This window comes from Catharus ustulatus, chromosome 5 (genome assembly GCF_009819885.2).
Source record: "Catharus ustulatus isolate bCatUst1 chromosome 5, bCatUst1.pri.v2, whole genome shotgun sequence".
Taxonomy (NCBI): Eukaryota; Metazoa; Chordata; class Aves; order Passeriformes; family Turdidae; genus Catharus; species Catharus ustulatus.
In genome coordinates this window covers 88,768-115,573 of record NC_046225.1, presented here as the reverse complement: position 1 = coordinate 115,573, position 26,806 = coordinate 88,768, and the positions used below count along the sequence as shown (strand labels likewise).

Genomic DNA, 26,806 nt, shown 5'->3' with positions numbered 1-26,806 from the left:
ATTAAGTAACACAGGAACTCTCGTGTCCATGTGGTATTGCCTGCATCATCCAGATGGAAAGTATCTGTCTAGACAAATCTGGGAATTATGCAAGCTCAGAATTCCTGAATAGCTCTTCCTTTCCAACATCATGCAACATTTGCAGTACCCAGTGAAAATACACACAGGGGGAAAAACCCTTCAATTCCAACAGCCAGGAAGCCAAAATGCTAGCAGTATGTTGGATGAGAGGAGGTATAAATGCGGGAATATGGAGCGGTGTCCCCGCTGTGTGCACGCTGACTCATCCCTGAGGAGCCAGGATCAGCCCTGGTGCTCACTCCTGTCTCAGCAGGAGTGGAGCAGGGTCTGCTGAGCTTCTTGTGCTCCTCTGCTGCCCGATGCCCTGGACAAGGCGCAGAGACATTTGTTTCCACTTTTCCAGAGCTCTTTGTTTCCACGGTGCTCAGGCAAGCAGAAGGAATGAAAACAAAGAGGGAAAGATGGGCTGTCCTGCTGCAAACCACAACAGCATAAAAATAAATCGCTCTTGGCCTGGGAGAGCAGAAAAAAAAGCAGGACAGAAAACATGGAAATCCCGCCCTGGCCCTGGAGCTGCTGCTGGCTCTGAGCAATGCCCAGAAATCACTGGGACTGGAGTTGAGCACAACTCTAGAGTTGTAGTGACCCTTTTTGGTATTCTTGGGAAACAACGGCCCAGCCAGAGGAGATAGAAGAATGGAGCGGTCAGGAACTCTCCCTGCAGAGCAGTGCAGCCCAGGGAAAGGACAACACAATTCTCAATAGTATATGGAGAAATATCATTTTTTAAAAAGCACAGGTCGTGATTGTGTGAATTCTGTCTTTCCAGTCCTAGCAAAGAGCAAGTAGGAGGCTGAGTGATAAAACAACTGCTTGTCCCACTGTTGGGGGCAATCAGGGCAATATTGCTGCAGGGCCAGCGGGCTGCAGCAGGACATTGTGCCTGAGCCATCGTTGGATCAGCAGCCCGGAAAGCAGATGTGCCAATTTCCTGTCCTTGATGATGATGGGCCCTAATTACGCCAGAGCTGTGGCAATGTCCTTTCTTGTGCATGACCCCTAATTTGGTTTCGTGAAGTCGTCTGTGCCAGGTTCTTCCGGCTGCAGGGCTGGGGTGAGTGACAGTCACGAAGAGCCGTGTGCTCTGTGTGCCCAAACACCTGGCCCGTGCTTTGGACAAGCAAAATTCAGCTGGGACCAAACAGAATTCAGACAACCCACTGGGATTTGGGGCGGTTGCTTGGCTTATTTTAGCTCTCGCAGGTTATCATGCCTGCTGACAGGGAGCTGTGTGCTGGGGGAGCATTCTAAGACAGGTGTAGGCACTCAGCAGAGACCAGCACTTAAGAGAGGCTGTTCACTTGTGGGGGGATGAAATTTGGGATTGGGGGGGAAAAAAATACTCCCTTGTTTTTTACACCAGGGAGATCCCCTTGTTATTATTGCTGCTGGTGCTTTTTAAGTTTCCATCGTTCCTTTCCATGGTTTTTGGCAATTATTTGAGTTTTTCTTTCCCTTTTTTTTCCTCTGTTACTTTCTCCCTCATAATTTGAGGAGTTCCCCAATTTTGAAGATTTCCAGCAAAACATTTATTTAATTTATGTATTTAATCAGAGGCTTTTATAAGTTTGGGAGGGGATTTTTGGATGGCTTTTTGGGGGGGTTTTCAGCTTTTTTCTTGTGTGACATTTTGAGGAAGAAACGGGGTTTAGAATTTTTATGTCGATTTTTTTCTACCCTTCTTCTCCCCAGGAGTTCTTTGTGGAGTTAGGCGTTTGTCTTTTTGTGTAGATCCTGCTTTGTGTGAGTGAGGTCACTGCTCCTGCTTGCTCCTGAGCTTGGCTGCACCCTCAGCAAGTGTTCCCTGATTGTGGGACTCTGATTCATCTGTACCAGCAGGATGTAGGGGAACTTGGTCACCCCCCAGCTAGAGCTGAGCGCTGGGCAGGACAGTAGAGTGGCATGGTTGGGATCACAATCACAGAATATTCTGAGTTGGAAGGGACCCCTGAGGATCACAAGCCCAGTTCTTGAGTCAATGGCCCATTGGGGATGGAACCCACAACCCTGGCATTTTAAGCACCAGGCTCTGAAGTACTGAGCTGATTTAGGGTCAGCTCACTTTGGGTTTTAAGGCATGACTAGATGTTTGATCTGGTCTTGGTGTTGGCCATGCTTTGAGCAGGAGGTGAAACAATCCAAGGTGCTTTCCAACCTGATTGGGTGATTTTCCTTCCTGCCTGTTGCACCTGGCTGCAGCACCGTTCCACTGGCTTGTGAATATTTGTACACCAAACCCTGGCTAGACTGTCTGGAGGATGTGCCTGGAGAAACACAGCATTCAGAAGGTGGGATGGGATTGTTACTGCAACCAGCCCCTGGTAGTGCTGCTGTCAGACTGCAGGGCAGGAAGGATGAGTGTAGGAGTGTTTGCTGGCTGACTCACAGCCCTGCCTGCTTATTCACCAGCCGAATCGTACCGGTGACTTGGGGATGTCAGCCTGCCCTGTTCGTGTGAGCTGCTCCCCTGGCTGCTGATGACAAGTGTTTCTGATCATCACTTTGACTGTGCTGGCCTTAGGACAGGAGTGCAGCAGCTGGTGTGTGTCTTATCTGGCTGGTGTTTACATCTGTGTGACTCTGAGTTACCTATTCCTCAATTTCCCCACATGGAAAAAGTTTAACTTGCATGCACTCAGGTCCCGTTGTCTGCAACCCGAGGTTTTATCCTTTTCTTCCTATGTCTGGGCAGTTAAAATGGGTGGAGGTGGAGCAGTGTTGGCTGGATTGCAGGCGTCACTTTCTGCAGTGCTGCTGGCAGAGGAGCAAATGCTGCAAGGGCAGGAAGGGTCGTGTTCCTTCCCCCAGGGACAAGCTGGTGAAGCAGCTCAGCAAGGACTTCGTTTTCATGAATCAGGCTTAGCAGGATATAGAAGGTGGTGTGCTCGGCATTGCTTTTGGGGGCAATTAGAGTTGCCACAGGGTAATAGGCACAGGAAGAGAGCTGGGGTGCTGAGCTCTCATCCACCATGGGGCAGTGTTTCTGTGTTCATGTGGAATTCTTGTGCCCGTAAGGAGGCCTTTTAAAGGAAATGTTTTGCTCAGCAAAGCTAACCAAGAAGCAACATAGCCTATGGCACAATTGTACCGTGGCACCCTAGCCCAAGATACCTGTAGTGAAGCATGTTGAGCTGGAAGAGCCTTCATTTCCTGCTGACCATATTCATAGACATGGTTTAGTTCCTTGGAGAGCTCATTTCCTGAGTCGGAGACAGTGATGAGTCAGTGTGTGTTCACCTGGGCAGCTCACCTGGTGGCACAGATAAGCTATGGTGTGTAAGCTCCTCAGTAGCTCCCTGCCAGTCCTGTACTCTCCCTCTTCCTCTGCTCAGGAGCACTTACTTGTTTTGCTTGCTGTTTCAGGGTTTTGTGCTCCTGCCCTCGCAAGAACCATTGGAACAAGCTGCACTGGGGAGAATGAGCCAGAGTTACCATGGGCTTGGAAAGGTACTGGGTGCACAGAGAGCAAAAGAAATGGGACATGGTGTCAGCTGCAGTGAGTGGGCAGGGTTTGTTTGGAGCCAGTCTAGTGCTCTGCAATTACGGTTATGCCCTTAGAAATAAACTTTGCTTGGGAGCTCATCGGCAAGGATCAGTGTGCAGTAATGTTTGTCCTCTTCAGGACTGTGTTGCCATCTCAGCCTGTGTCCTCAGCACCTTCCCAGTTCCCTGCCTGCTGCCCGAGTGCTTGCTCAGGCTGGCAGTGTGGGGAATGGCAGTGGGTTCTCCCAGTTTGACTGGGAGAGGTGAGCAGTGTGCACCCCTGAGATTGCTGTGCTCAGCATGTTTTGTCCCATTTGTTTTGGAGCTGCTTGGAAGGCACCAAGTGCAAGGTGGGCCCCAGGCAGGAGTTACAGAGAGCACAGCTACTCTGAGCTAGAAACATGGCAACTGTTCATCAGCGCTGTCTGTCCTTGTCTGCAGGAAGTAGGGAATAACCCCCATAAATCCTGTCCTGTAAATCAAACCCTTCTGAGCTCAGCTCTCCTGAGCCTCATCACAGATCCTGGATGAGCAGCAGGAAAGGTGCAGCTGAGTCACCAGCAGGGAGTGAGCACCTTGCTGCCTCAGGGGAGCTGTTTGTAGACACAAGTCAGCCTGCTCTGTCCTTGTCTTCAGACACACTGTGCACACTGGGCAGGTGACATCAGTGCCAGGTGTGACACTGGGTGTGCACATCAGTAACAGGTTTGAGTGAGGGTGCTGAGGGGGTGGTGCTGTCTGAGGGATCAACAGGAGCATGGCACTGAGAGATCCAGGTCCCCTAGGGATTGCTAGCCACTGTGGGCACGTGTTAGCAAGACTGGGTGGCCACCAGTCTTGTGGCACTGCTTCCTTGCAGCCTGGGCAGCAAACCTGGGGGATTAATACTCACTTTTCCAGTTTGTACTGGAGTCTCCCAGTGTGATCACTGGCAAAGGAGTGCGTGGAGTAGTGTAATGCTGCATCCTGGCAGCACAGGGAAACTGAGTCTGTACAGCATCCTGAGGGTCTGGATACATCACCCAAACTAACCCTCACATCTAACTGGAAATCAACATCAAAATAATGGCAGTTTTCACTGGGGTCTTGGCTTGGGTTCTTTCCCCCATCCAACCTTACAGAAATAATGTGCCAACCCTGCTGCTGTGTGGTGAGAGACAGTTCCCACCCTCGGGTGGAGATTTTAGGGGTGTGCAATAGGAAGGTTCACCTTCCTGTTCCTCATTTGGAAAGTTCCTAGGCATCCTGGAATAAGATGCATAACAAGAAACACCAAACAGAATGGTAGAACCACCAAAATACAACCCAAGCAAAACAGCAAAAAAAACCCCTCCAAACCAGTTTTTTTCAGCTGTTGTGCTGAGGGAATTTTCATTCAGCATCTTGTAGGCAGTGTTTCATGTTTTGCAGAATGAAAGTTACTGAATGTAGCTCATCAAGGCAGAATGCTGTGATATAATTTAGAAGCTCATTAGAGATCAAAATCACAGTGACAGATGTTGGTGGGAAGTAGGAACCATCACAAAGAAAAATAGAGAGCTATCTGTCATGAGGGTACTAGATCATGTGGGGGCAACATTTTCTGAGATATCTAAGAGATTTGGTTATCACTTGAAGGTTTCCATCTAGATTTCTTAGTGTATAAATCGCTTGGAAAAAAGGCACTCAGATATTGAAAGGCTTTTTCAAGACTTTGCTTGTAAGAGCAATAAAGTGTGTCTGCTAACCCGTGCTGGAGCAGGGCATGCCCTTCTCTTGGGCGAGCTGTGCATCCCACAGCATCTCTGAGTGTCACATGCTGTGGGATGGGAGCTGTGCTGTGAGCTGGGAGAGCTGTGCCTGGGTAAGGAGCAGCGGAAGCGGCTGAATTGTGCAGGTAGCTGGAGCGCAGGCTGGTGGCATGTGCAGCAGAGAAAAAGGCTTTTGAGGGCGGCCAGAAGGTGTTACTTGGCCTGTTACCAGGGTAAGCACGAAATCATCTCCGGATTTGGAGATGTGCACTCTTCCTTTGAGGCACCCACTTCCTCTGGGTTGCACCATCAAGACTGAGACAGATTCTGCTGATCCTGTGCACGAGGAGCGACTCGGATATGGCTGCGGATGTGAGAGGCTTGTGGGTGCGCAGTTCCGTGGGCATGGAGCGGAAATCCTGCTCTGCCAGAAATCCTGCGTGGCACATCCTGGCCACGGTGGGGCTGGAGCCCCATTGCTGTTGCTCCTGTGTGATTTGGGAGCGCAGAGATGGAGAGCGGACTGGTGGCCAGCCTTGGGAAGGGGAACTGCAGGGCCTCAGTCGTGGAAGTAGGTTAACAGAATCATCATTGCACTCTGTTGGCATGTGGGCTCACTGGGGTGTGAAGTCACCTGATGGAAGCATTGCCCAATAACAGAAATCCCCTAGCAGAAAATGAGCTTTTGTTGCTACAGTGCTGTTCTTCTGAGATGTTCCATCTGCTTTACAAAGAGTGTCTGACTGAGCCCAGCAACGCTTCTGTGAGAACAGCATCTCTAGTGACAGCTTCCAGCTGTCTAGCAGATGAGAGCACCCAGGTGTCATGGCAAACAGGGAGGGAATTATAACCATCCCGTTTTACTGACAGAGGGATGCTCTTGCAAGACAAAAAGGACCACCTAGTTGGTCTGTTTGACAGCTGAATATCCTTAAGTAGGCACTGAAAATGAGGGTGTGGAGTGTGTTCTAAGTTCATACAAGCCAAATGTAAGAGCATAAATCCGAACAGTTTGATTAATTTTGCCTTTAGAATCTGGGGCTGAGCAATTTTAGATTTTTAAACTTCTGTGTTACAAAGAGGAGAGTCCAGCAGGACCACCTCAGGGCTCCGCCTGGCACGACCGTCCCAACTCTCGGTGGCCCTGGCAGGGCAGGAGGGGCTGCCATGTGCCACAGGGCACAGAATGCAGTCAGAGCCCTGAGCTGGTGCTGTGGCACAGATGATCTCCATAAACTGTGATGACATTAATCTAATGTATGCGTTCTCCTACGAATGTGAATACCAACAAATACAAATCCCATGCAAATCAGGCACTCGCACAGTATGTGCAAGTGCCTGAACATCTGAGGACTCAAATATTATATCAGAAGTTGTTCTCAGACGTGCCTGTTCCAAAATTTGCTGTTACTCTGCCCTTCTGTGTTCCCATGGGAACTCTCAGGTGAGGGAGAGATGTGCTCCCTGCTCCTCTTCAGCTAAAAGAAGTTTGTGAAGTAAAACCTGCCTTCCCTGCTGGATTCCTCCTTCTTCGCCAAGCGTGCCGCCCCTTCAGATGCCTGGTGAGACTCCCCCAGCTGCTGTGGTTTCCCCTTGGGGTGGGGGAAAGGTGGATGTTAAGCGTTCCTCAGAAAAGGAAGCAGTACCCTCTGCCAACTGGCAAAGAGCAAGTGCTGGCACTGACTGCAGGAGAGAAATTATGCACTCATTCTGCAGGAGAGCCTACTGGGAATCCCTCTTCCAGCCCTTGCCTGGCTCCTCCAGCTGTGTCTGCTGCAGCCCAGGTGCTTGAAGGGACTTGGGGTGTGTGTCCCCAAGGGGCTGGGGAGCTCCTCGGGATAGTGTCTCTCGGGTGAGAAAGCTTTGCCTCTCTCAACCGAACAAAGAGGGGAGCAGAGGGCAACTGAGAGCTGTGCCAGAGGCTGCAGGAAGGGAAGGAGGCAGTGAAGGTACTGCCCCTCACCCAGCACCGTGGGGCGTGCAGGTTGGAAAGGAGAACAAAAACAAGAACACCAAGTGTAAAACCCCATAGGCCATGTTTTGGAGTTGGGTTTTTGTTAGATGCTGGGCAAAGCTCAAGAGTTTCAAAAGGGTGCTGGATCTCATAAAACCAAGTCTGATGGATTCAGCATGGTTCATTGAAACACCCCAGGAAGAGCAGGGGGAAAATAACTGAGCAGTTCATGTACAGGCAATCAGAGGTGACGCAATCCAGGTGGAGGGACTGGGGTGCAGAGACGTGGGCCTCAAGGAAAACAAGTAATAGGAGAGGCAGAAGGATGTGTTGTTGTAAATACCCAATTGCTCAGGTTATTCTTTGGTCCTGAATCCACAGTTGCTTGTGCAATCAAGACAGGGGATTTAAGAGAGGGAGCAAGCTTGTCCAGGGGATTATATCCCACGTGAAGACTGTTCTCCCTTAAAAGTGGCCAGATTTTGTGATGGACGGGAGACTGCTGATGGGAGCTGTGAATGGCCCTGGAGTGAGGCCTGTTCTGGCAGTGGCAGTGGTGTTTGCCTGGCTCCAGGAAGGGGGTGCCCCTGGAACACAGCAGTACAGCTTGGAAGGGCAGTTGGGTTTTCTCTGCCCATCTGGAGCTCACGGATATGATGAACTGTGTCGTACCATGAGACCCCTTCCAGCTTGCCCCTCACTGTCTCCTCTGTGCTCTCAGCTGCACAGAGGGTTCCAGGGGACTGCTGACTTCTGTGCTGAGAGAAAATAATCTGGTGTCTCTTAGGCAGTGGCAGATCATGTGGGCTGAGATCACATTTACCCTGAGCCGAAGCCTTGCAAGTATTGCATGCATAGCCCCGCTTAATGAAAAGGCCCAGCCTCTGCCAGCAGGTTGAGTTAGGGCCAGCAACCCCTGGCACATTGATAAATTGTGGTGCTGAGCTCATTATGCCCCCAGCCTGCTCATTCAAGAGGGATTCACAAGAGGTAATACAGGAGTGACCTTTGCTCTGCCATAAACGCGGGTGCACGTGAAGCAGCTCCATCAGCGGGCTCCGTTCTCAGCTCCCTGCGCTCGGGGCAGTTTGTCTCACCCCGCAGCTGCAGCATCACTGCAGCATGGTGAGAGGTGCTTGCCTTGCCCTGTCCCCTCGTTTGTCAGCTCCTTCAGGTGGCTTTTCCCAGGCCTCCCCTTTCTGACCCTGTGGGGCTGGTTTTCCCTCTGCCCATGACTTCCTGTCTTTCAACACACTTTGTAATTTTGATGATGTTGATTTTACTGCAGTAAGGGAAAAACGTGGCTTTTTTTGATAGCCAGATTGCATGTTTGTTTGTTCTTTTATTTTTGGCTTCTTAGAGCTTTTCGCCACTTTTCACTTTCTAATTGTCTCTTTTTCTAATCCAGGCACTCATGCTCCAAGCCAACATTACTTATGGCAATTTTTTATCACCTGCTGGCTAGAACAGGATTGGAAAAAAACCAGATTCTGGCTGAAGGACCTACAAAAGTAAGAAAACATAAAGGCTTATTTTAAGGATTTCTTCTTTGACAGAATAGAAGAAAGTATTTAGAGGTGAAAGACCTGGCTGCATGCAGAGGTCTGGCTCAAACTTTTAGAGCAGAGTATCCCTGTAACCTGAGAGGAGGAAAGTAGGACTCCAATTTATGTCACAGGGGGAAAAAACCTACCAAAAAGGAATTGCTTGGGCACCCAGATGGTTTGCAGCTCAGGATAATGCGTTGGGGGCTGGCAGGAGACAGGAGGTAATGAGCAGGTCTGATGGGCAAGGGAAGTCAAGTAGAGGTGGTGGGCAAGGGACCCTGGTGAGGAAGGTTGTGCTTGCTGAAATGGGATGCTGCAGTGCAAGACTGGCAAAGAAAGGAGCAGCAGCCCTCGATCTCTTGGGAAAAAGGCATCTGTGTGTCTTGAATGACACTGTCATATCTGGAGATTACTGAATTTTTTCAGACCCTCTAGCGTGACACTATTTTGCTGAGACTGTGCAGGGAGTCATGGGTTCATTGTTGTTTTTAACAACATCAGTTAGGCAATAGATTGGGAAACCCACGTTTTTCAGTGGCACTGGTATCTTCCCCTCATCCTGAGGTTTGTTTGGTCTCCTGGTGTCACTGGGAGCTGTGGGATGCTGAGCACTGGCTCTGGGGATGGACAAGAGCCCTGCTTGCAAGGCAGGAGCAAGCTGCAGAGGGACCTGGGAATGGGCTTGATCACTCCTGCCATGTCAGTCTCTGTGGACACCGTGAAACCGAAAGACAGAGGCACTGGTGGCAATGGATAATGTTAGTATGTTTGTTGTGAGTGGAGAGGCTTAATGCTAAATACAACATTTTGGAATCCTTGAGCACATCAAGATCTCAGGCAGAGATGACAAGCTCTCTGTGGATGAGAGGAACAGCTGGGAGTAGCTACCTGGAGTAGCTCTGTCAGAGGTGGTTAATGGAATTGGGGGTTGGTTCCTGTTTACCTGGCTCTGGAAGGAGGGCTTCTGCCTTGGTGTTGGGCTCTGAAGCCTTGAGTGGTGCACGAGTGCTCCACATGAGCACTTCGATGTTGAGGTGCCAGCCCTTCTGGGAAAAAGCCCCCAGCCATGGACTCTCCCCTTTCTCTGTGGCTGCTGGCTGAGTCCTGGCTCAGCAGGACCGATCCCAGCCCAGGTCAGAACCTGGCAGCCACCTTGGACCCCGTGTCTGGAATCCTCTCTTTCCATCCCAGCTATTGTTTCTGAGGGCCTGTTCACAAAAGCTTTGTCTCCCTGATTGCTTCACAGTAGCCTGTGAGCAGGGCCAACCATCCGTGTTCCCTGGGAGGTTATTCCTGGCTGAGCAAGCTTTGCTCCATGCAACTGATCTGCTTAAGTGCACTTCCCTTGCTTGCTTTCACTCCACTAGTCAGGCTGCAGTGAGAACGTCTGTCTTTGTTCTGATGTGAGACCCTTGCGTAGGTACACAATCTTCCCCACGGTGTATGCTTTAAAATATACAAAATGCCTTTTCTCAATTGCAGTTGAGATTGATTTTGATAGAGAGGGTGGTGGAATACAGAAGGAAAAAATCTTTAAAAATGAGAACAGAAGCAAATATAGTTTAGTAGTATACTCGTTACAGAATGAACAGCATATTGTATGTGCTGTGTTAGAGGTATGTTATGAATAACAAAAGCACTGGAGCATTTACATATTTGTTTTCAGAAATCCTGGCAGTTGGATTTCACCATTCTGCGCCTCTTTGCCAGAATCACTAAACAGTGGTACATATGGCTTCTGAAGTACCATATGCCGTGGAAAACGTTAGCTGATGCCTATACTGATGCGACACGCTATAGTCTTTATTTAGATTTTTTTGCAGTTTTGAACAAAGAATATTAGATCATGCAAAACATTGTGCAAGCAGTATGGAGTAGTACATACAGGAAAACATAATGCATTGTGCCCAGAGAAAATGCAGCTAAGAAAAGGAGAAGAAAGGGTGGTGTCGGGAATTAGAGTGTGCACGTGCCAAGAAATGCATCAAAGGGTGGGACACGGCTTTGTGCGGCCAGGGAAGGAGATTTTCCTGTGCTTGAGGCAGAGTCAAGAGCCGGAGCTCCGTGGATGTGCACGCTTTGAATCAGGTCCTGTTTCTAAGAGATGCTCCTTGTTACAAAAAGTACCACTCAGGCTTAAATCTAAGTACATGCTTGAAATCCTCGGAGAGCAAAGGAAGCCAGGTGCACGAGTACTTTTGTAGAGCCCTCCTTGTAGAACCAGGGATAACTGCTCTCTCTCCCGTAGCCTTGGCTGAAAATAATGATGATGAACACAATGAGTTTCGCGAGGAGCATCTTGGAAACAAAACAAAATAGTTTCCAGCGCAGTGACCGCATAGCCCAACCTGGCATTAAGGAATGGATCCAGGTTTTTGTTTTGACAAGTTTTTAAAGCACCTGCTGCTTCATCCCACCTCACCATTACTGCACTGGCATCACTGATGGTGGCAGTGCTGAACACCGAGGGGAGCCTGGTGGTGGGGCCCTTGGGAGCACCAGAGGAGAAGGTAACCCTGAGGGGAAGGAGAGCAGGGAAGTGTTTCTTGGCACCATGGCTCCCTGCCAGAGCAGTGACCCGCTCTCCCCTTTCCCTTTTCTTCTGGCTCCTCTGTGCAGACCACTGCTCTGTCAGCACTTAATAGGCTTAACTTTAAGCACTGGGGTAGATCCAGTGGGATTATTCACGTATTTAAACGAAGGTATAATGTTTGGAGAGGCAGGAGAAGCAGCTCTTCTCTGTCTCTTGATTTAGCTCCTGCTCTTAAAGCCACCCAATTCTAGTGTCTGAGGATGGGAGGTTATGGGGTTCACACAGCCTCTGCCAGAAGCGTGTTGTGGTGTATGTGGTACAGCGAGTGTTAAATCACGAAAAGGAAATTGGGGAAATCTCTTAAAACGTGCAGACATTCATTGGTTGAGGCCAGCCAAGTAACCAGGACAGAGACAAGGCCAGCGCAGAAACAGAAGGTGGATAAGGCTCAGTCCCGAATGCAGCCGGAGCAGAACGACTTCCTGGGGAGGTGAGAGCAGAAGGAAAGGGCTCACAGCTGAGCAGTGCCGCAGATGGCCAGGCACGGGATGTCAGGGAAGCCACTGCCCGTGGGAAGAGCGCGTGTGGTGTCAGAGATGGGCTCCACCGTGGGACAGTTCTGCTGGTCTGGGACGGCTCTTGGTGTGCATGGGGGTTTCATAGCGCAGGTAACTGCGGAGAGGCCAGTGCTGGGGGACAAGCCTGTGAGTCCCTGCCTGGCTGAGAGAAGCATGAAAGGCACTGCAAGCTGCCGGTGATCTTTCATGGTGCAGGCAAAAGTCTTGGAACATTTAAGAAACTGAGGCTGTCACAGGAATTATCTGTGAGATGAGAGCTGAGTGTGTGTGTGTGTGTGTGTGTGTATGTAGGTAGCATCTCACACATTTTATGAACCACTACCTGAATAGATGTAAACAGAAATAGAAGTCAGAACAGAAGCTAAGGGAAAATGGGGCTGAAGGGAGCTTTCACTGAGCATCTATTTGAGGTTGCCTCCCAAGCTCCCTGGAAAGCACATAGTGGCTCGAATTCAAGCTTCATTATGTGGTTGTGAATTTATTAAATTAATAAGAGGGGAAGAGTAACATCGTTACATCCACCTCTGATTGAGGTGTTTTAATTCCTTTGTAGGAACAAGTACCTTCCCAGGGCTTCTGAGCAGAGGAAAACAGACCCTCCCTTCCCGGAGAAGGATGTCTGTAGCAGTGCCAAGCAGATGCTCCTTCCTTCCACCTGTGGTCTCCACATGTGTCGTAGGGCAGAGCGGTGAGTGGCCAGCCTGCCCCGGGTGTGCAGCTGCCCCTTCGGGCTGTGAACCAAGCTGTCAGGGCCAGCACTGAGCCCACTATGTCACGGGCAGGGCAGCTGTGCAGGCTGCAGCAGGTAGAGCCCCAGAGGGGAAGGCCATGTGAGCCAGGCTGCCCCCTGAGCAGGTCAGCGCAGCTCCCTCGCCTGGCCTGGCCGCTTTTCCCGGCTGCCCTGGCATCCATCTCCCTGCCTTGTTCTGGGTGTTCTCCACGAGCACAAGCAGCCCATTTGCTGCATTAGCTTCATTATGTTTCCTTTCCAAAAAGCATCCACCACTGTCTGCCTGGTGGTTTGGAGAAGGGTTAACGCTTTCCCCTCCCAAACCTCAGCTCACCAGCACATCTCCCTTGTGCTGCAATTATTGAATGACACTTCACAACTTCATCTCCTCTTCTGCTACATCTGTTTGCTGATCCCATGTGCAACCTCGCTCACATCCCAAACATCTAAATGCATTGTTTCCTCTGTTTCTCCTGCCAGCATGGAAAGGAGCCATCCCTGAAGCAGGATTGCCTTTGAGCTGGCAGCAGATGAGTGATTGGCATTGGGCAGCACTGCTGAGACTCTGGCAGGCCGTTTAGCAGAGAACCTTGGCTAATGAATGTCATCCACACCTAGCAGATGTGCCACTGCCTGCCATGCCAGATTTTTGACATAATACAGGGCTGCTGGACACGACAGTGCTTGGGAAAAGCCAGGGGAGCGACTCGTGCCTTCAGCGTGGCGTTTGGTCCTGCTCGTGCTCTGCAAGAGGAACGAAACCTGCAGGGGGGAGAGCAGCACGTCCGCGTCTCCCGCTCCTCGGCCCTGCTCCTACGGTGCGTAAATCCTATTTGTGTTGTTTTCACTCGTGCTAGGGAATCTTAAGAGAAAAACCCACCACCTTTTTTTTTTCTTTTTTTTGATCCCCTGTGCTTCCAGCCCCGGCTCCTGCTGGGCCCTCCAGCCTCTCGCCGGGTCCCAAGATGCGGAACCGAGCAGGAGCCTCAGTGTCCCCCCGGGAGCTCGGATGGCTGCGGGCAGGTGCCTGGCACCTGCATCTCGCCGCCGGCAGCATCCCGGGCTTCGTCTTTCCTCTCCTGCCCTCCATCGGAGGGAAGCAGCATTCGCCGGGCAGAGCGGGGGCCAGGGGGAGACGGGCCCGCGTGCGCCCCGAGCCCCGCCGGGTCTGCGGGACTCCCCCTCACCCTGCCCGGCGCGGGAGTGGGGACGGGGCCGCCTCCTAATCCCGGCCTAATCCCGGAGAGCGGCAGCAGAGCGGGCGGCCGCTAATCCCAGCCCGCCGCCGCTAATCCCGGCCCGTGGCCGTGGGTCCCTGCCCGTGTCCCCGCGGGCTGGGGGCGATGTCCCCTCCCCAGAGCGTGCAGTGGGGTCCCTGCTCGAGCCCCCGGCTCTCAGGGGACGTAATTTGGCTAATGACCTGACTCGGTCATTAACTCGCTGTTTGCCGGGCAGGCGGCAGCCCAGGAAGGGGCGGGGGCCGCTCTCGGGTGGGCGCTGCCCGCCCGCTGCTCCTGCAGCCCCTCCCCGGCTTCTGCACCCCCTCTCCAGTCCGCCACCCTCCCGCCTCCCCGCGGCTTTTTTGGAGTGACATCGTTGCCGGCTTTTCCGGTGCTCCCGGGAGCAGCGAGGAGGGCTCCCCCCAGCACCCTCTCGGGAGGCAGCCTGGAGGGCCGGGGCGGCTGCGGGACGTGTCCTGCATCCCGGGGAGCCCCGGGGGGCGTCTGGGGCTTGTTCCCTCCCAGCCGGCTGGAAGCCAAGTTCAGCGCGGCGTGGCCGGGCCGAGAGGCAGCCGGGGAGAGCGGAGTGGGGTCCGTCCCGGGAATCTCGTACCCCAAGCAGCAGAGCTCCGCCTCGCTGGCTGCGGGAGCTCGGGCGCCGAGGCACCGCGTAACGCAGGTCGCTCTGCCGCTCTCCCCGGTTTTTTTTTTTTTTGTTCGGTCTCTTTATCTTTCAATTGCAAAGCAATTAAAGGTCTGTATGAATCTGCGAGCATCCCTCCCCGCGGGGCCCTCTGATGCCCGCTGTATTGCCCTTTAGATGCCTCTTCCTTTTTTTGTTTTACAATTGTTGTATCAATATAATGCTTCCTTTCTTCCTCTGTCTCTATAGATACAGATATACAAGGCAAACCAAAGGTTTCGGCTGCTATTCAGTGCCTCCTCATTTGTCCCAGAGCCGTAACAGTGGTGCCCTTTCTCTTCTGGCTGCTTTCCCCTGCTTCTGGAGCAGCAGTTATGGGAGAAGCAGATGGCTACTGATTGGGTGAGCTTTGTGGCTTTAATACTGAATACTTTATGGAAAAGGACTTTATCATGCTTCGTTGGTCAGAGGAACAACGGGATGAGATTTATGACTAGAGAAAATAAATCTTTTTAAGTTTCAAGCTCCTTCACACACCCCACGTCAAGTTGCTGCAGCAGAGCTGGAGCTGAAATCCTCTGCATCTTTATTTTTTCCCTCCCCCCCCGCCCCGTCTGTCTGTCCTTTCACTGCTCTCCCCACCCCCTCTGCGCCAGGGTTTAGCAAACCTTTACTGACTTTAGGGACTGTCACTCGCCGGAGAAGCCAGGGCCTTCAGAGCCCCCAGGCAGCACCAGGGAGGGAGGGGCCATCCCTGCATGGGGATTATCCACCTGACGGGAATGTGCTGGGCACTCAGCTCTTCCCAAAGCTCGGCCACACGGAACTCAGCAGCCACCCAGGGTCCGGTGGAGAGCTGTGGGTGACGTCCTCAGTCAGTCCTCGGGCCCGACAGCAGAGAGGTGGTGTGGCCACCACAGAGACGTCCGGGCCACCGCTCTGAGCTCAGGTGTCCCGAGGGGGGAGATGGAACCCAGCGGCGCCCCGCCCCAGGCTCCCCACGCCAGGCCGAGCGCTGTGTGTGGGACCGTCCCTGCGGGGCCGTGCTCTGCGCTGGCCTCCAGCCGCAGCGTGCCCTCTGCCCGGCCTCACACCGAGCCACGGCCAGTGCGGGACGTGATGCTGGCACACAGGGACAGAATGGCCCGAGGGTGTGCAGGAGGCGCAGGCAGATTTCAGTCCCGCAGGGATTCCCCTTCTTCCATTTCTCTCCCTTTTCTGTCCTTCGTAGCCAATCATGTCTTCTGTCAGGCTGTTAAACGTTTGAAGGAAGGTGAAGCTAGGTGAAAGCTTTCCAGGTTTTCAACCTTGATGCTGCTGTCAGGCCAAGTAAGGAGGAGAAGCAGAAAGCCTGAGAAAAACAATTTTGAGATAGAAAGTCAGCAGTGATACTGGGCTATGTATGAACCGTTCAGCCAGTCACCGGTATTACGTTTAGTGGTCTAGGTTTCGGTCAGCAATGAAACATTTCTGCGGCCCTTTGGTGAATATGCAAATCAGTGTTTCTAACCAGACTCTGCGTTTGCTCAGAAGAAAATAGAGGTGAAGTTCAGGCACCATCAGGGATGAGGAAAGAGCCAAGGTGCCTGTGGTGTGTCTGAACCACGAGAAGGCAGGTAGGGAAGGTGTGTCGGGTTCCTGGGGAGCAGGAGTGTTTGCTCCTTGGGGTGGACCACAGCTAAAGCTGCTGTCTGGCCCTTTTTAGGGATTTGTAGTTTTGTGGCAAGGCAGTGACCCGGGAGTCCAGCATTGGTGAGGTGGGGCTGAAGGGTTGGAGGGAATAGGAAGGAACAGACACCCCAGGTGTGTTTGGGAGCTGGGCTGGAAACAAGACAGAACGTTCCTGGTGTGCCTCGGCCCTGGCACGGACCTGGAGGTAGGCAAACACTCACCTGGTTGTGGGTGTGAGGACTCTCAGTGGTCTCCGTGCTGCCCAGCCGAATTAGCAGTGGGAGAAGCACTGCTCCTCTGTGTGCCGTGTCTGTAGCGTGGTGGGATATCTCGGGCACCCCAGCACAGGACTTCCCCGGGAAAGGAGCCATCCACGAGCCTGCTGACAAGCTGAAAGGATGGTTTCAGTCATTCAGCTGAGGCCCCGATTTATTTCCACTACAGAGGCTTGTCTGTCTCCAGGGAAGGGAACCATTCTGGCTGCATTTCTCCAGGCACCAGGAAAGCTTGTGGCTCCACATTTCGTTTTGAGTGGATTTTCCTTTCCACCTGGTGTGCGCGTCCCGGGGATCACAGCTGCCCCTGCCCCTGGCAGCAGCAGACGGAGAGGGTGGCAAGGTAGTTGTGAGCATCCCTTCGTGCTCCCTCCCTACGGTGCCCTGGCCCCGCAGGGGTGAGTCTGGCTGGGAACTCGTGTGTTCTCTCGGTGATTTCATTTTATGAGTGACTTTATTGCAGTCACCTGGGAGCTGGCTCTCAGCTCTGTGTGTGTGTGTCCTCATAGGAATAACCACACACCCGTAGGCCTGGTGCATGACACGACCCAGGCAGTGTTTCCCAAAGGACGCTGGGGTGTTTCTCAGCACAGGTTGAGCAGCCTTTCCTGGTCCCTCTGCTCGCCCCTTCCCGCGTGAAGGTCAGGGATGAAAGAGAAGAGTGGCACCCCCGGGAGCAGGCTCTGTGTCCCTTGCAGGTGTGCCCACGATAAGTCATCGCGGGCAGAAGATGGTTATCACAGTGGTTAGTGATAACAGCGTCCGGGCATCCAGGCATCCCCACTCTCCAGCCCTTCGGCCCTGCAGCCGCCTGGATCCCCTCCTGGCCAGGGAACAGCGGACCCCGGGCTGGCTTCTGTGGTAGTTTGGCTCGCCAGCCCAGCCCCTTCCGAGCTCAGCTCCCGGGCTTGTCCGCTCCTCCGGGGGCTTCTTTCCCCTGGCTCAGGAGCTGCCTGTGCCGCACTGGTGCCGTCCAGGGGGCTCGGCACAGACGGGGCTGTGATTTTGGAGGGCGGGGAGTGGTGGGGCTTTGCCGGCTGCGGGCGTCCCCGGGAAAACGGCCGGAATTCCTCAGCCCGGGTTGCCCCTGGCTCTCTGCAAGAGATTTTCTGGAAAAATAAGTAAATAAGAAATCCGTGGATGTACCGAGATAGGAGCGTGCGGCAGGCGGGAGGCGGCGGCGGACAGCGATCGCACGGCCCCGTGGGGTGACACCGCGCTCGGTGGCAGCGCGGCGGGGGCCGGATCGGGCCCGGTGCACCCGGCCCGTGTCCCCCCAAATCCCGGTGAGCCATTTCCACGGGGCCGGGAGAGCGCCGCGGGCACCGGCCTCTGCTTGGTTTGCGGTGGGCGCTGCCGACCGGGGCACCCCCGGCAGAAACTCCAAAACAAAGAGCCCGCATCCATCCCAGTGCCGTTCTGCGGGTCGAAGGACACTGTTCCAGGGCATCCACTTTTAGAGTGGCATCAGAGGTTGGATAAAAGCACAGAAATTCCGCCGCGGTCCTTTCCAGTCCCAGGGAATTTCGGTAGCTTGAATCATGCCGAAGCGATTTCGAGATCGTTTGTGTGCCGTGGTGTCCCTTAAAATTCTCACGAATGAAATTAGCGCGTAGGTTTTCTTTCCCCCCACTAATGACAGTCATCCGGACAATTTATATCTTACAGCGAGAGCTGCAGCACTGGAAAAAGAAAATGGAAAAAGAAACAGGAATAGGGAAAAAAAAAAAAAAGAAAAAACCACCACATTTGAAGCAGGAATTGGCATACAAATTTTTTACAGACTCCCATATTTTTAATGTTATGAGAATCTCCGTTTTAGGAGACGCTGCGTTTTGTCGAATTAATAAGATAAATGTTGAAAGCATATTATATGCAGCCTTTAATCCTAATGCAAGGAAAATCGTAATTATGTGGAGGATAAGTGAATTTGAAAGCCAAACATCAGCCCACTCTCTGCAAACCCCGTTCCGTTCGCCCCTGGAAAATGCTTTGTCTCTCCTTTTTTTTTTTTTTTTAATTTTATTTTAAGGGGTTTCAAATTCTATTTTTAATTATCATCTTTTTTTTTTTTTTTTAAGCTGTTTTGTATCCGAAATGACGACGATCGGGGAGGGACCGGTAAACACATTTCCACGCGGTAAACCCCTTATTTCGGCACAGAGCATCTGCTCGTGTCTGTGTTCCCTGGAGCCGCGCGCGTGTCGGTGGATGCGGGAGCCCCGCGTGTGCAGGGGACAGCCCGTGGCCGCAATGGCCAGGGACGGGCGGGGGGCTCCGGCCGGGGCCGCCCCCTGCCCCGCTCCGGCGGCGGGGAGCGCGGGGCTGCCCGGTGCCGCTTCTCCGCACACCGGGCCTTGGCTGGGCGCGGGCAGCGCAGGGCCGCTCCGCGGAGCCGGGCACTGCCGTCCCCGCTCGGCCCCGTCCCGCACAGGAGGGTTTTCACCGCGGGTCCCCTTGCCCCTACCTGGCAGGTGCGGGGACAGGGCGGGAAGCGGCCGCCGCGATCCCGGCGCCGGGCGGAGCGGCCGTCGGGCCCCCCCGCTCCCCGCCTCGCACCCCCGGCGGGCCGAAGCGGAGCCGCCGCCCGGCACACGCCCGCTGCCCCGGCAGAAGGGCGCTGGGGGAACGTGCCCCGCGTTCCCCACCCCCTTCCCCGCTGGTGCCCGGCGGCGGTGGGTCCAGGTGAGGGGCGGGCGGGCGGCGAGCGGGCAGCCCCGAAGGGGTTAACGGGAGGGACGTGGGCTGTCACGCGTCATTGGGCAGATTATGTGCAGCAAACAAAAAGTGTGTGTCTGCGTGCCAGCCCCTCACTGCACCGGGTCCGTCTGCACCGCGCGCCTCCCGCTCCGCCGCCCGCACGGCCCGGCCCGGCATGGAGCGGCGCTGAGAGCCCGAGGCAGCCATCCCGGAGCCGCCTTTGTGCCACTGTCGGGGCGAGGATTATCCCCACCGTCCCTGGTGAGTACCGGCGGAGCGGCCCCGCCGCCCCCGCCGCCCCGGAGCGGGAACAATGCCGGGGATGGCCGTGCTGCCGGCGGCCCTGCCCGGGCTGCGGGGACCGGCGGCAGAGCCCTCCGGGAGCGGCCCCGGCGCCGCCCGGCCCGGACAAAGGGCGGCCGGGGGAAGGCAGCGCCGCGGGCGGCCCGGGGAGCCGGGGGGATGCGGGGCCGCGGGGAGCCGTACGGGGCCCGCCGCCGCCGGGGGGAAACTTCGGCGGGGGCCGCTCGCTGCCGGTGCTTTCGTTTGGCGAAATCGTTCCTTCGGGGAAGGGATGCGTCGGGCATCGGCGGAACGGGGAGGGCGCCGGGGAGGCGGACGGAGCGCCTTCTCCCCAGCCTCCGTTGCCGGGGAGGCACTGGGACCCCCGCCGCCGCTCGCGGGGGGTGAAGTTTCCGGCGGTGCGGGGACCCGGTCGTACCCCGAAATCGGGGGGGGCAGCGGCGGCTCCGCTCGGCGGAGCTGTGCCCGGTGCGAGCGGCGGCAGCCGTAAGCAGGCGCACCGGGAGGAGCACCGGTCTTTTCCCGAGCCAGCCCCAAATGACGGATTTCGATGGCAGATGGGGCGGGGGGAGACAGCCGTGCGCTAATCTGGTCGGGAAGGGCGAGGGCACCGCAGCCGGGCGCGATGCTCCCTCCCCGGCCTCGGCCCCGCACCCTGCCCGCTGCCCGCGCCCCGCCAGCTGCCCGCCGCCCGCATCCCTCCCCTCGGAACGCGCGGCAGCCGGGGCTCACCCCGCTCCATAAATAAGCGTGTCGAGGTAAAAATAATTACCTCTGCTTGCTGCTTTTAATTAAAGTCTCGGAGGGAAAGTGCTGGATTATGATAATGAGCAGCCATACGTTCCCCTTGTCGCGCGGAGCGGGAGGTGAGCTGACATGCAATCGGCGACAATGACAAGCCGCTGGAACCCGCCCGCTCCCCCGGCATAGCCCGCAGCTCGGCCCGGCTCCGGGGCTTGCCGGAGGGAGTCCCGGCGCCTGTTCGGGACAGGACGTGGCCGGTGGGATTCCCGGGTCCCTGCCGAGAGCCAGCTTCGCCGCGGTATCTAAAAAAATAGATCAGAGCGGCAGAGTCCCCGCACCTCGCCTCTTCTCGCAGCTCCTAGCCCGCTTTAATATTTTTTTTTCCCACACCGGAGAAACTGCTCGCCTGCTTTTTTAATTTTTGTTTCTTTTTTATTTTTTTAATTTTTGGAGTTTTTTCTTAATGTTTTATTTAATAATTCAAGTCGATTTTATTGTTTGTTTTCTGGGGCATCCCGGTGTAGCGCTGAGCGGGACCCGCTGCGGTAACGGCCCTTCTCTGCCCCTCTCTCCGCTCGCAGGGATGGAGGACGCCGGCGTCCAGCGGGGAATATGGGACGGGGATGCCAAGACGGTCCAGCAGTGCTTGACTGACATTTTTACCAGCGTTTACACCACCTGCGACATCCCGGAAAATGCCATTTTCGGCCCCTGCGTCCTGAGCCACACATCCCTGTATGACAGCATCGCCTTTATCGCCCTCAAGTCCACCGACAAGCGCACCGTCCCCTACATATTCCGGGTAAGAGCCGCCGGTGCCCGAACGCGGAGCGCGGGTCGGGCCGGGCCGGGGAGCCCCCGCCGCCGGGAGGCTGTTCCCGAGGGCAGAGCCGCGGCTGTCGCCGAGGGCAGAGCCGCACCGCTGCTCCTACTGCTGCCTGGCCCCGCGCTGTCGGTCGGTGTGTCCTTCGGTCCGGTGGATTAACGCGGGGTTTCAGGTGGACACGTCGGCGGCCAACGGCTCGTCGGAGGGGCTGATGTGGCTGCGGCTGGTGCAGTCGGCGCGGGAGCGGGAGGAGCAGAACCTGGAGGCCTACATCAAGAGCGGGCAGCTCTTTTATCGCTCCCTACGCCGCATCGCCAAGGACGAGGAGCTGCTGGTGTGGTACGGGAAGGAGCTCACCGAACTGCTGCTGCTCGGCCCGGCCCGGGCCCCCGCCCGCACCAACGGTGGGTGCCCCGAGCGGGAGGAAGGAGCGGGATCCCCGCCGCCGGGGGGAAGCGGGAGGCGGCGGTCGGCCTCGGGATTCCCCGCTCCCGATGCCCAGGCTCTCGGCGGATATCCCGTCGGCGGCCTCGGCTCACGGTGCCCTCTCTCTCTCTTTCTCTCTCTGTCTGTCGTGCCTGCCCGACGCAGGCTCGCCGCCCTTCGCCTGCCCCGAGTGCAGCCAGCGCTTCCAGTTCGAACTGCCCTTCGCCGCACACCTCCGGTTCCGCTGCCCCAAGAGGCTGCACGGCCCTGACATCGGCCCCGCCGCCGAAGCCGCCGGCGCCAAGGACGGCGCCGGCAAGGAGCAGGAGTCCGGCAAGTTCGGGAAGCCCGGCGGGCCGCCGCACCATCCCTTCCCCGGGCCCGACGGCGGCCCCGCCGCCAGCACCAAGCCCTCCACGGACTTCCACAACCTGGCGCGGGAGCTGGAGAACTCCCGCGGCGGGCGCGCCGGGTCCCCGGGCCGGCCGGCGCCCCCCGAGGGCGGCCCCGAGGCAGCGGCCGGGAAGGCGAAGCGGCGCTTTCCCGAGGAGGAGGAGCGCGGGCCCGGCGCGGCGCGGGGCCGCTTCCCGGCGGAGCGGCCGGGGCTGCCGGCGGCGCCCAAGGAGGAGCCGGGCTGCGCCCCGCAGCAGCAGTACCGCGCCGCCGGCTCCTACTGCGGCCTGGAGGAGGGCGGGCGCCTCTTCGCGCCGCCCAGCCCGGAGACCGGCGAGGCCAAGCGCAGCGCCTTCGTGGAGGTGAAGAAGGCGGCCCGGGGCCCCGAGCCCGACGGCGGCCCCGAGGAGGGCCCGGAGCGCGGCTCCCCGGGCGCGGGCGGCGCGGAGCCGGGGCTGTGCCCCCGCGGAGGCGCGGGGGGCTCGCTGGCCGCCCGCCTGGACGGCGGCAGCCCGGCGCGGGGCAGCGCCTTCAGCACGGTGCCGCAGCTCGGGGCCGGCCCCGGGGGGCCCGGCGGCGGCGGGGCCGACGAGAGGAAAAGCGCCTTCTCGCAGCCCGCCCGCTCCTTCCCGCACGTCCCGCCGCTGGTGCTGGGGCCCAAGCTGGGCGGGCTGGGCGAGCCGTGCCCTGACGGCGCCGCTGCTCCCGGCCGCCTGTACGCCGCCGAGGCGCTGGCCGCCAAGCTGCCGGGCGGCGGGGACGCGGCGGGCGGCGGGGGCGGCGGCGGGGGGCTGCCCAAGCAAAGCCCCTTCCTCTACACCACGGCCTTCTGGCCCAAGAGCTCGGCGGCGGCGGCGGTGGCGGCGGCGGCGGCGGGGCCACTGCAGCTGCAGCTGCCGTCGGCGCTGACGCTGCTGCCGCCGTCGTTCACCTCGCTGTGCCTGCCGGCCCAGAACTGGTGCGCCAAGTGCAACGCGTCCTTCCGCATGACCTCGGACCTGGTCTACCACATGCGCTCCCACCACAAGAAGGAGTACGCGCTGGAGCCCCTCGTCAAGCGCCGCCGCGAGGAGAAGCTCAAGTGCCCCATCTGCAACGAGTCCTTCCGCGAGCGCCACCACCTCTCCCGCCACATGACCTCCCACAACTAGCAGGGACACCCCCCGGCCCCGGGGACCCCCGCGCGGGGCACCCCCGGGCCGCCCGCCTCTCCCACCCTTCCCCTTCGATGCACGTGTTTCCACTGTCCGGGGAGGGGCGGGGAGGGCAGCGGGTGAGGAGGAGGAGGTGAAGAAGAAGCAGAAAAATGAAGGTAAAAGTGAAGAAAAAAAAAAGAAAAAAAGGAAAGAGAGGGAGACAAAAGAAAAAGAGAAGCACCGGGAAAAAAAAATCAAATTACTTAAAAAATACATTTTTTAAAATGTCATATATTGCAACATATTGATGCATTTGTCATACGTTTCTACTTAAATTATTAAGCACTTATGGTTTAGATGTAATAATAATTCTATGTCAGGGTAAATTTTTATTTTGGATATGAAGCTAAGGGCGAGGGGAGCGCAGCGGGGCCGGCGGGCGGCGGGCCGGGGTCCTGCATGCACCGGGCGCTACCCCCGTCCGGCCCCGCCGCCCGCGCCCCTTCCCCCCGAGTGTCACTGGTGCCCGTGGAATGGAGTCTCGCTAGTTCCGTGTTACCTTCCCTTTCCCGTTTGGGTTCGTTTTTTTTTTTTTTTCCTCGCCCCTCTGGAAAAAAAAAGATTTATTAAACTTTATAGTTTATCCGGATATGTTGGATGCTTTGACAATAAATGACTTTATTTTCTTCAAAGCACCTGGACGTTAATCGATGCGGGGGAATGGGCGGTGACGAAGGGGTGGCCCCTCGGCGGCGCGGTGCCAGCGGGGCTCCAGCCGTGCCGGGCCGCGGGGAAGGGCAGACAAGCCCGACCACGCCGCCTCCTCTCCGCGCTCCTTCCCTACTCCCCTGCCTTCCTTCGGCCCCTCCGACATCTGTCCGCCCTTCCTCTTTTTTCAAGCATCTTTGCTTTGGTCCGGTGTTTTATTCAGTCTTTATCTCTCTCCATCATCCCGTCTTTCCCTTCCTTTCCTCTTCCTTTCGTGTTTTGGGTTGTCTTTAATTTCTTTCGTTTTGCATTTATTTTTCTTTTTGCCCGTCGTTCTTTTTTCTTCTGTCTTTCTGTGTTTCGGTATTTTCCCACCTCACCTCACCTGGAGCCCGTATTTCCCTCCATCCCTGCCAGGGCTGCTGGTGGTCCCCGGCTCGCAGGGTGGGCACAGCCACGGGGGTTTCCCGGAGGTTTTCTGGGGAAGCAGAATCCAGGGACGCCCCCAGCCCGCGGTGTCTTAGGGTGGGGAGTGCTCGAATGGGCCGGGGGTGGGTCCCGTCTGTCCTGGCAGTACCAGGGTGATGGCACCGCAGCCGGGCTCACACGGGAGGACCAGGACAAGGGGGATACTCCCGGGCACGGCTGCACAGCCTGCTCCGAAGGGCTCCACCCGCAGCGGGCGCGTTTAGTGCCAGCCCCCCGTGCTTTGGGGGGCACCGGCGGGCGCTGGGGACGCAGCAGCCCGGGGATGTGCAGGAAACCCGTTCCCACACACGGGCTGCCTTCACTCCGGCACCGAGGCTGTGCGTGGCTCAGCAGGTAACTCGCACGGAAAAGATCCCAAAGCCGGAGCTGTGCAAGGCCGGAGCCCACGGCAGAGCGAGAGCCCCACACGTAAACGGGGTCCAGGTGCCACCGGCGTGTGCTGCCGTAGCGTTTGGGGTTTTCACGGAGTATCCGGACGTGCTGCAAAGCCTTTCCAGTTCCTGGGGAAGTGCCAGCGGCCTCACGTAGGACAGCCTAGGGAGATCAGTCCTGCTTCCCGCTGGTGTTTCTCACCCTCGCAGCACACTGTCCCCGGCACGGTACCTATAACCCCCAAGCGACGGCAGGAGCCGAAGAGACCCCCCTGTTCTCATTCCGTGCCTCGGAATCCGCATAGTTTCACCTGCTGCCGTTATTTGCGGGGACGAGACACAGGTCATCCCGTGGGTTTTCCCTAAACGCGGTGCCAGCCCTGCGCGTCCCCTTTCTGAGGGTTCCCGGGATGCTGGACGGGGCTCCGGGGATGCGGGCGGGCTGCGGGGATGCCGGGGGCGGCAGAGGCGGGTGGGCACCGCCATCTAGTGGGGCCGCCGCGGGGCTAGCGGCAATGCTCGGGGCCCGGCGGGCTCCTTCCTTCCCGGGATGATGCTCCGCACTCCTTCGCTTCTCCACAGCCGCGGGTCGGCTTCGGGGCTGGCTCCCTCCGGCTCCGGCGAGGTTCGTCCGGAGGGGCGGCGTTAATTCCGCTCTCTCTGGCTCCCGGCGCTTGTCCTGCTGCTGCTGCAGGGATGGTGCTTCCCCTGCACGAAGGGGTACTCGAGATCCCAGCACACACCTGCAACTTTCAGAATCTCTTCCATCTACCCCAAGTACTTTATGGCTTTGCACAGCCGCGCAAGCCGTGCCCTGGCAGCATCCTGCAGCACCTCGCTTTCTGTGTGTTCTTGTGACTGTCTCAGAAGGCACGGGGCTAAGCCCCAGCATTTCTCTCATCGGGTTTGGATCAGCCTGCAGTCAGCCCCCTGAAAACACTGTTAGACAGGGCACGAGTGGTGCAGCAGGTGCCTGCACTGTGTACTGCCACACAAAGCTCACACTGTTTTGCTCTGTAAGCACAAAATCTACAGAAGAGCAGTGAGGAAATTTAATCCAAGACTTTGTTTTGGTGAAATCGAATATGAAACTCCAAAGTGATAAATCAAACTCCAACTAGTGTTTCCTGCACAAGCAGAATGGGCCATAACAAGGGCAGGCAGTGCCCATGAACCTGTGGAGTTGGGTGTGGTGTGGAGGGGGGTCACAGCAGCTCCCCTCGGGCCATTTGGGCTCAGGGCTCGGCCGCAGCAGGTCTCTCACCCCCCGGAGCCATGCTGGCTCTGCTCAGGTCAGCATGAGCACCATGGCTACATACTGCTTCGTTGCCACTTTGTCAACATTGCTGCTGCTGCTGTGTGGGAAACAGGGTCCAGAGAATCTCCCTTCCCTTCTTCCCTTCCTTTTTTTTTTTTTTTTTTGCTTTCCTTTAGCAGTCTTTCCCTGTCCGTGGTTGATGCTGTGCTATGTCTGCACAGCACAGAACCTGGCTGGGCTGTGGGCACCTGCTGACTTTCCCCCACGCAGGGTCCTCAGCCGGTATCACAGCCCAGAAAATTCAGAGCTGGGACATCACATGGGCATTTCTCAGGGACAGAGCTGCCCTGTAAGCTCCGTCTTACCTGTAGCTGTGCCACACTGCAAATTATAGCAATGATAATAATTCCAACAAATCCTGATATTAATGCTGTTCCCGGGGAACAGAAGGAAGCTTTGCATCCACTGAGGTTTCTGTCTGAAGGCGCAGTAATCGGGCAGGCAGGGGCAGCAGACCCACAGCCTGTGCTGCCTGCCTCGGGCCTGATCCTGTCCTGCCGGGGCCAGCAGGAGCTGTGCCTCCAGCCCCACGAGGCAGCAGCCTTGGGAACGGATTAGCACCGGGAGCTAGACACAGGCACCTGAACTCCTGGTCAGTGTGGGCATGGGCTGTGCAGAATTTCACTCGGATTCTTTTCCTTAGGTCTGAGAGGGGTCCACAAGCCAGGCTTTCTCCATGCAACCTTTGAGCATCCTCCCAGCCAGCCTGCAGAGGCCGTCCCAAAATCCTTGTGTTGGGTTTTCTGCCGCGCATGAGGATGCCGAGCAGCGTGCTGGACAGATGGAGATCTGTTCGCTGCCATTGTTGCGAGGAGCCCGAGCTCCTCTTTGTACCCTGCCTATCTCTAGCTGACCTCCAAGTGGTTCCAATTGCAAAAGTAGCTATTAGGATCTCATTGCAATACCTAGCTCTTCACAGTGCATTGTCCAGCTGTGGGTGTCTAGGA

At 56.4% G+C, this 26,806-nt stretch overlaps 1 protein-coding gene across 2 annotated transcripts; it reads left to right on the top strand.

Moving 5' to 3' along the window:
• Positions 1-861: 861 nt before the first annotated feature.
• On the top strand, positions 862-23,154 carry PRDM8 (PR/SET domain 8). Of its 2 annotated transcripts, XM_033059428.1 has the most exons (9): positions 865-1,135; positions 12,460-12,594; positions 13,117-13,454; positions 14,749-14,901; positions 18,527-18,585; positions 19,252-19,406; positions 20,774-20,994; positions 21,191-21,422; positions 21,610-23,154. In XM_033059428.1, exons 4-9 carry the CDS (start codon positions 14,887-14,889, stop codon positions 22,986-22,988), a joined length of 2,061 nt encoding a protein of 686 aa, XP_032915319.1. In that variant the 5' UTR covers positions 865-1,135; positions 12,460-12,594; positions 13,117-13,454; positions 14,749-14,886; the 3' UTR covers positions 22,989-23,154. The 2 variants fall into 2 exon arrangements, with proteins under 2 accessions (XP_032915320.1, XP_032915319.1); XM_033059429.1 differs by lacking the exons at positions 18,527-18,585; positions 19,252-19,406 and having other exon boundaries at positions 862-1,135.
• Positions 23,155-26,806: the final 3,652 nt, after the last annotated feature.

What these genes read in the sequence shown, in the direction of transcription:
- PRDM8 (XM_033059428.1), top strand. An exon ending in GGTAAACACATTTCCACGCG is followed by an intron (nt 18,586 to 19,251) that starts GTAAACCCCTTA and finishes TCTGCGTGCCAG; the next exon opens with CCCCTCACTGCACCGGGTCC. An exon ending in CCGTCCCCTACATATTCCGG is followed by an intron (nt 20,995 to 21,190) that starts GTAAGAGCCGCC and finishes GCGGGGTTTCAG; the next exon opens with GTGGACACGTCGGCGGCCAA.